Here is a 9,078-nt window from a genome sequence, read left to right on the forward strand (position 1 = left end):
ACTTACCTGACTAGTAGGTGATGCAGCTGATTGTTAAAGAAACACACTTTAATTCATATGTACAAATTAGTATTGTCTTTTACAGTATAGGCCCCTTGGAAGTTAACATACTTTTTCAAACAGTGCTGCCATTACTCAAGGGATTTTTAGGACTCCTCTTTTGAAATTGCCTTTCAGAGCTAGTTCTTGAGAAAGACATGACAATTAGTAAGAGCCTAGTCTGCCCACTTTTGGCCTAGCCTGACCCACCTGCTTCTGATCTGGAGGATTTAATACTATTTTCAAAAATTAAATCCTCTCTCAAAGAACAGACTTGTTACTAATGTTGGTAAGTATGTGCCACAATTTCCATTAAACTTGGGGCAACATGACGTCTTAGTCTACTTCTGCTACTTTGAATTTGGAATAAGATGACAAATATGGTGTATAATGGTAATAACTTAAGACTTTGGTCCTTGTTGCCTTCCTATGAAGAGAGGAGAATCATCACTGAGCTCCCCTGCCACAAGAATCAGTAGGCTATTTGTTTTCATATCTCAGGGTTATTTCCAGCTAAGACAAATGCACAAGCACAAAAAGGGCCCCCGTAGCCTCTGACCTCTAGGACATGAACGAAGACATATTTTACTATCACCCTTCCACCTCTCTAAAGAATCCATAAAATGCATTATGGTAAAATAGGAAACTTCTCAAGGGCTAGTGAGTTGTGGAGAAGAGCACGGGCAGATGCAGTTGCTGTTCCCTGCCTCAAGTGGAAAGTAATAATAAAAGGCTTAATAAACACTTGCATGGCGGGATGTGTTTGGCTCTGTTTATTTTTCAATCTTCACAACTCTGTGAGGTAGGCATTCTTATCACTCCCATTTTACAAATGAGAAAACTAGAGGCTCACAGAGGTTGATTATCTAGCCAAGGCCACTCAGCTAGTAAACGACAGCCCAGGGTTCAAACCCCGCAATCTGACTCGTGTTAGTGCTTTCACGAAAAAACGGGTATCTGGCAATGTTTAAAACGTCAGAACTGGCAACTGGGGAACTAATGGAAAAGGGAATCAACAAAACGGCCCACACTTGGCAACAGTGCTGAAAGACCAAGGGAACCTGAAGTCCCAGGAAGGGGCAAGTGAAGGCTCAAGCGATTCGCCAGCACAGCTCGGAAAGGGCAAGTGAAGGCTCAAGCGATTCGCCAGCACAGCTCCGACAGCCCCGGATCTGGACGGCCGAAGCCTCCGGAGACGCCTCTAGCGCCGGGGTCGCAGGACCCTCATTGGGCCCCTTCTAGGCAGCGCCAAATCGCGGGCGTCCAGAAGGAGGCGGGACTTCCGGGAGCGGGGAGCCAAATTCCGGCCGCGCCGGAAACACCTATTGAGGAAAAAACACTGGGTACACGCCGCTAGAAGGTCCTGGAGAATTTTGTGTTCCACAGTCTCCGAAGAAAAATTGGGCGGGGATTCGTCCGCTCATTGCCAGGTTTTCGAGGCAGTGGAAAACAAGAGTTGGGACATGGACAGCCGCTTGCAGGAGATCCGGGAGCGGCAGAAGTTACGGCGACAGCTTCTCGCGCAGCAGGTCCGCGGCCCAGGGCGGAATCGCGAATGCGCGTGCGCGACCGGCCTCTTCCCTCCTCCCCCCTTTTCTGTCTCCTTACCGGCCGCGGTGCAGTCCTTTCTGGTCCCGCGACCTTAATCCCTGCTCCCACCTACCCTCTTGTTCTCAACTCTCGGGGCACCCCGAATCTTTTCCTGTTTTACCTCGCGGTCATTGTGGTGGTGCTAAACCGAACGCCACGCTTGGTCTTCAGCAATCGTTATGGAATGGCCGCCGAGTGGTGCTCAATGATGAGAATACAGTGGTCTTTGTGTATAAGTTACCGCAGTTCACGCAAAGAAAAGTGACTTGTTATTCTCCAGAATTTCTGTTCACTTTTTAAATGGTCGTTTGTGTCTTGCCTTTCTTCGTAATCAGCACCCGATTCTTGAGATTGGGGCTTCATTGTGGGTCAGGTTTACAGTATTTTCTCTGGGAGTGTCTAATGACTGCATTGGTAGTAGCCTGAGTGTAAATTTTAGATTCTGCATGATGCGTATTGCTGTCGACTCTGTCGTGTACGGTATCCTCGTCCTCACTCGCAGCTAATGTTTGAATTCTTAATCTGTATCGATCACAACAAATCTCTGAAATAGGTAATATTGTCTTCACTTATCGGATAATGAAGCAGAGGCTCCAGAGGTTAATTTTTGCCCCGGCTCCTTCACCTCTGGGCCAGAAAATTGAACCCAGGTTTGTCTCTCCAGATCTTGGCCTCACTCTTTCTTGTGTATGAGTAAGTTAACACTTGATTAGTAGAGTACACATGCAGAAAATGCAGATGCACACCTCTGCTTAATTAAAGTTAGAGGTTGTGTTTTACTTTCTACCCCTCAGTCCGGTAAAAGGGATGGGGGAAATGCTTACAGGCTTTGATGAGGCATCTTACTGTTTTTTTTTTTTTTTTTTCAGTAATAAATTTTCGTTTTAGTACATGGAAATCTGAGACCTATCCTCTTTTATGATCTGATGAAAAGATTTATGGTACAGTGTTAAAAGTGTGGGCGTTTAGGGAGTTCCCTGGTGGTCCAGTGGTTAGGACTCAGCGTTTTCACTGCTGTGGCCCGGGTTCAATCCGTGGTCGGGAACTAAGATCCCACAAACGCGCGGCCAAAACAAAAGGGGGCGTTTGGAATCAGATCTGTTCCTGGCATAATGATTTTGGACAAATCAGGTATCTTTTCCAAGCCTTCCTTTTCCCATTTTCTATTATGTTATCTTCAAAAATGTTCAGCAGCTCTTTGTTACCACCAAGATTCTTACTCTTTAGTTTTGAATTCACATGTCTGTTTGACTCAAAATAGTCGTAAACAATGATTGGTTGAGTGTCTTACTATGTGCCAGGAGCTTTTGTAGACATTGGCAATTCAGCTATGAATAATAATAGGTGGTCCTACCCTCAGAGAGCTTACATACTACACAGAATTTAATAATGGGTGCCATTTATTAAGTCCTCTCTGTGTGTCAAGACTCTGCCAAGCTTGTACATACATTATATTTGATCATACCAGTCAGATGCTATCTGTGTCTTATAGATGAAGAAAATCAAGCTCAGGAAATTTGTTACATGCTGAAGGCCACAAACCTTTTACATTTGCAAGCTGCAGTTTTAGGCCTTTGTAATACACCTGGCTGCCTCCTAGTACAGTTGGATAGGAACCTTTCCACCTAAGTAAGGATGTACAATATAATCAATGACAGACTTCCACTTTACCAACTAATTTCAGCCTTTCTTTCACTTACTTTTCTCAGTATGAACAAGACAGACTGGTTTATTACTCTCCAGAGCATGATTTGTGCAGTACATACTTTATGATTTTTAAAAGTTGTCCTTTCTTTCTGATTTCTGTCTATCCTCTGTGACAGCCCAGGTCAGAATTTTGTGATGAAACCTATTGTGATCTCCCTGGCTTAGGCTCTTCTCCCTCTGAGCATCCATTTTCCTTACTGAGTCCACTACTGTATATTATTAACCCTCATACAGAATATAAACAGTTTGCGTGCAACGTCTGCATTTAATTTCTGTTGGCTTAATCTTCTAACTTTGTTTCTTGCCCAAAGTAAGTTTTTAAATAAAGTTTTGTTGATTGATGATCTGTCAGAGTAGAGCACGACTCAAGTGTGTATAATTTGCTTGACTTACTTTTGGCTGCTGGATGAAGATATCGGATGCAGTATATAGGCCCAGACCATGATTGTGGCAATTGATGCTGTCACCAACGATTTACACCTGTTTTTATTTAACTTGTAGCTTTGTTTCGAAAAATTATACATGCTTTGGGGCTTCCCTGGTGGCGCAGTGGTTGAGAGTCCGCCTGCCGATGCAGGGGACGCGGGTTCGTGCCCCGGTTCGGGAGGATCCCACATGCCGCGGAGCGGCTGGGCCCGTGAGCCATGGCCGCTGAGCCTGTGCGTCCGGAGCCTGTGCTCCGCAACGGGAGAGGCCACAGCAGTGAGAGGCCCGCGTACCACAGAAAAAAAAAAAAAAAAAATTATACATGCTTTCAAATGATACCAAATTGTCATAATTATTCAAATAATATATTTAGTGCTACCACAGTGGAAAGTCTATTACTCCAGTCATTCCACAATTTTTTAAAAATGTTGGAGCATGAGAGGACAGTTATATATGTAAGCACAATTTGATTTAAAGCATTCCTGTTGTAAAACATTGTATTCTAATTTACACCTTGGTAGAAAATCTCGTTGGTTCATTCACATATTTATAAGCATGTACTACTATAAGTCAGATGTTATAGTAGCTGCTGAACATACAGATATCAACAGGACAGAGTTCTTCCCCTCAGTGAGCTAACATTTCAGTGGGGGAGAAGTAAACAAAAGTAAACTGATAAAGTAATTGAATTGTACAAATAAAAAATTGGAAGTTGTGATAGCGACTGTGAAACAAAAGTAAAACAAAAAGGGTGTATTAAGTGCTATGATCTGAATGAGGAAATGAGGAGGTAAAAATAATGAAAAGGAGGCTACCTATTCTGTATATAGTGTTCATGGAAGGACCCTGAGAGGAAGTGTACTCATCTGATATTTGAAGGGAGTGGATCAGTCTTGGGAAGAAGGTTAGAAAGCATTCCACCTATGGGAATAAATGTATTTTCTGACTAAAGAGAATAGGGATCAGAAAGATTTTATGGAAGAGTTAAAATATCAGGAACAGTTGATATATTGGAAGAAATTTATCATTGGGGAAACCTTAGGGGAGTCATGAAGTGGGTAGTCTAAAGAAGCAGTGGTAATTGTTTAAGATCAAGGCTGGGGACTTGCAGCTCTAATATTGTAGTGTGCCTTCTCACCTTTCTTGAGCTAAGGGATTATTTAATGCAGATTTCCTCATGCCCTTCGTGTGCTTAAAAATATTAAGTGGTTCCTCATGGCCTGTAAATTGCATTCTATACTTCTTGGTTTGGCTTTTAAAGTTTTCCATGAATTGATCCCACACTATGTAGCCAGGCTTATCTCAACTAGTGATTTGTTTACATTTGTTGCATTTTGCAAAATTTCCTGAACTGCCAACCCGAATTTGCATGACTATTTTTCAGGTTTTTGTAAAGTTTAGTATTGTGCCTATAATCATTATAAAGACTTGGCTTGAATAAAACTGAAAAGGTATTTATTACAGCATGGAATAAATAAGGTACAATACGTGAGCTGATGGATGCAAAGTGTTTAACATAGTGCATATCACACTATAAACACTGTATGTTAGCTGCCTTTTTTTTTGTTATTGCTACTGCTGCTAAATTGTGTTTTATTACTTGCTTTAAAAGTAGAGGATTGGGGCTTCCGTGGTGGCGCAGTGGTTGAGAGTCCGCCTGCCGATGCAGGGGACACGGGTTCGTGCCCCGGTCCGGGAAGATTCCCACATGCCGCGGAGCGGCTGGGCCCGTGAGCCATCGCTGCTGAGCTTGCGCGTCCGAAGCCTGTGCTCCGCAACGGGAGAGGCCACAACATTGAGAGGCCCGCGTACCGCAAAAAAAAAAAAAAAAAAAAAAGTAGAGGATTGGCTCAAGTTAATTGTTTTAATTTCAAAATAACTGAAAGCATAAAATACTTTTCAGCTGGCAGAATCATTCTTAATTAACATGGTTTTGCTCCAAGGTGTTTTCTGTTTTTCCTGTAATAATTCGCCCATTTGCCTGCTGCAGTAGTTACGGGTTTTTGTTTTTTTTTTTTAATACTTGATGTATTAAATGCTGCTACAAATGACTAGGAAGGCTAATTCAGTACACTGTCATCTAATTTTTGGTTTTTGCCTTTTCTCAGTTGGGAGCTGAAAGTGCTGACAGTATTGGTGCTGTGTTAAATAGCAAAGATGAGCAGAGAGAAATTGCTGAAACAAGAGAAACTTGCAGGTCAGTTGAATATTTTTTTAGTGACATGTTAATATTTGTGAAAGGATCACTGTTTTAATAAACAATAATCCTAGGTATGAAGTGTGTTGTTATAAGCATCAGCATACAGATTTAGGAAACATTGTTTTTTATTGTTAGTTCATGAATTATGAAATACTTATCTGAATACAGTAAGTTTTCATTTATAAAGTAGTTAGAAAATGGAATGTTAGGCTAGGAATTAGCTTATATACCATATATAATTTTATTTTAAAAATCCTTATTAAAAAAAACACACTTTGCCCTAAAAGTGGTATTGATTTGATAGTTCATAAAGCATTTAGAATTTTTCAGTATTGTAGTTATCAATTTTTTTTTAATTGGAGTATAATTACTTTACAATGTTGTGTTAGTTTCTGCTGTACAGTGAAGTGAATCAGCTATATGTATACATATATCCTCTCCCTCTTGGACCTTCCTCCCACCGCCTCCTATCCCACCCATCTAGGTCATCACAGAGCACCAAGCTGAGCTCCCTGTGCTATACTGCAGGTTCCCACTAGCTGTTTTACACATGGTAGTGAATATATGTCAGTCCTAATCTCCCAGTTCATACCACCCTCCTCTTCCCTCTGCCCCCTGTGTCCACCCATCTGTTCTCTACATCTTTGTCTCTATTCCTGCCATGCAAATAGGTTCATCTGTACCATTTTCTAGATTTCACATGTATGTGTTAATATATGGTATTTGTTTTTCTCTTTCTGACTTCACTCTGTATGATAGACTCTGAGTCAATCCACATCTCTACAAGTGACCCAATTTCGTTCCTTTTTATGGCTGAGTAATATTCCATTGTATATATGTACCACATCTTCTTTATCCATTCCTCTGTCGTTGGACGTTTAAGTTGCTTCCATGTCCTGGCTATTGTAAATACTGCTGTAATGAACATTAGGGTACATGTGTCTTTTTGAATTATGGTTTTCTCAGGGTATATGCCCAGTAGTGGGATTGCTGGGTCATATGGCAGTTCTATTTTTAGTTTTTTAATGAATGTCCATACTGTTCTCCATAGTGGCTGTATCAAATTACATTCCTACCAACAGTACCAGCGGGTTCCCTTTTCTCCACACCCTCTCCAGCATTTACTGTTCATAGGTTTTTTTGATGATGACCATTCTGACTGGTGTGAGTGATACCTCATTGTCATTTTGATTTGCATTTCTCTAATAATTAGTGATGTTGAGCATCTTTTCATGTGCCTCTTGGCCACCTGTATGTCTTCTTTGGTGAAATGTCTGTTTAGGTCTTCCACCCATTTTTCGATTGGGTTATCTGTTTTTTTGATATTGAGCTGCATGAGCTGTTTGTATATTTTGGAGATTAATCCTTTGTCCGTTGATTCGTTTGCAAATATTTTCTCCCATTCTGAGGGTTATCTTTTCATCTTGTTTATGGTTTCCTCTGCTGTGCAAAAGCTTTTAAGTTTCATTAGGTCCCATTTGTTTTTATTTTTATTACCCTAGGAGGTGGGTCAAAAAAGATCTTGCTGTGATTTATGTCAAAAAGTGTTTTTCCTACATTTTCCTCTAAGAGTTTTATGGTGTCCAGTCTTACATTTAGGTCTTTAATCCATTTTGAGTTTATTTTTGTGTGTGGTGTTAGGTAGTGTTCTGATTTCATCCTTTTACATGTAGCTGTCCAGTTTTCCCAGCACCACTTAGTGAAGAGGCTGACTTTTCTTCATTGTATATTCTTGCCTCCTTTATCAAAGATAAGGTGACCATAGGTGTGTGGGTTTATCTCTGGGCTTTATATCCTGGTCCACTGATCTATATTTCTGTTTTTGTGCCAGTACCATACTGTCTTGATTACTGTAACTTTGTAGTATAGTCTGAAATTGGGAGCCTGATTCCTCCAGCTCTGTTTTTCTTTCTCAAGATTGCTTTGGCTATTTGGCATCTTTTCTGTTTCCATATAAATTGTAAAATTCTTTGTTCTGATTCTGTGAAAAATGCCTTTAGTAATTTGATAGGGATTGCATAGAATCTGTAGATTGCTTTGGGTAGTATAGTCATTTTCACAATATTGATTCTTCAGATCCAAGAACATGGTATATCTCTCCATCTGTTTCTTTCATCAGTGTTTTATAGTTTTCTGAGTACAGGTCTTTTGCCTCATTAGGTAGGTTTATTTCTAGGTATTTTATTCTTTTTGTTGCATTGGTAAATGGGATTGTTTCCTTAATTTATTTTTCTGATCTTCTGTAGTTAGTGTATAGGAATGCAAGAGATTTCTGTGCATTAATTTTGTATCCTGTACCAAATTCATTGATTAGCTCTAGCAGTTTTCTGGTGGCATCTGTTTCCATATAAATTGTAAAATTCTTTGTTCTGATTCTGTGAAAAATGCCTTTAGTAATTTGATAGGGATTGCATAGAATCTGTAGATTGCTTTGGGTAGTATAGTCATTTTCACAATATTGATTCTTCAGATCCAAGAACATGGTATATCTCTCCATCTGTTTCTTTCATCAGTGTTTTATAGTTTTCTGAGTACAGGTCTTTTGCCTCATTAGGTAGGTTTATTTCTAGGTATTTTATTCTTTTTGTTGCATTGGTAAATGGGATTGTTTCCTTAATTTATTTTTCTGATCTTCTGTAGTTAGTGTATAGGAATGCAAGAGATTTCTGTGCATTAATTTTGTATCCTGTACCAAATTCATTGATTAGCTCTAGCAGTTTTCTGGTGGCATCTGTAGGATTTTTCTGTGTATATTATCATGTCATCTGCAAGCAGCAATGGTTTTACTTCTTTTCCAATTTGTATTCCTTTAAAAATTTATTTATTTATTTATTTATTTTTTGCTGCGTTGGGTCTTCGTTGCTGTGCACAGGCTTTCTCTTGTTGCAGCGAGCAGGGGCTACTCTTCATTGCAGTGCGTGGGCTTCTCATTGCGGTGGCTTCTCTTGTTGCAGAGCATGGGCTCTAGGCATGTGGTCTTCATTAGTTGTGGCTCGTGGGCTCTAGAGCTCAGGCTCAGTAGTTGTGGTGCATGGGCTTAGTTGCTCCGCAGCATGTGGGATCTTCCTGGCCTAGGGCTCGAACCTGTGTCCCCTGCATTGGCAGGTAGATTCTTT

At 40.5% G+C, this 9,078-nt stretch overlaps 1 protein-coding gene across 1 annotated transcript in view; it reads left to right on the forward strand.

The window, feature by feature from the left end:
• The first annotated feature begins 1,371 nt into the window (after positions 1 to 1,371).
• METTL14 (methyltransferase 14, N6-adenosine-methyltransferase non-catalytic subunit) overlaps positions 1,372 to 9,078 on the forward strand; it is a 56,762-nt gene continuing 49,055 nt past the window's right edge. The window contains exons 1-2 of the mRNA XM_024119458.3: positions 1,372 to 1,568; positions 5,871 to 5,959. Of these exons, the coding sequence (XP_023975226.1) occupies positions 1,503 to 1,568; positions 5,871 to 5,959 (155 nt within the window). The 5' untranslated portion in view covers positions 1,372 to 1,502. The remainder of the gene's footprint in view (positions 1,569 to 5,870; positions 5,960 to 9,078) is intronic.

This window comes from Physeter macrocephalus, chromosome 7 (genome assembly GCF_002837175.3).
Source record: "Physeter macrocephalus isolate SW-GA chromosome 7, ASM283717v5, whole genome shotgun sequence".
NCBI classification, from domain to species: domain Eukaryota; kingdom Metazoa; phylum Chordata; class Mammalia; order Artiodactyla; family Physeteridae; genus Physeter; species Physeter macrocephalus.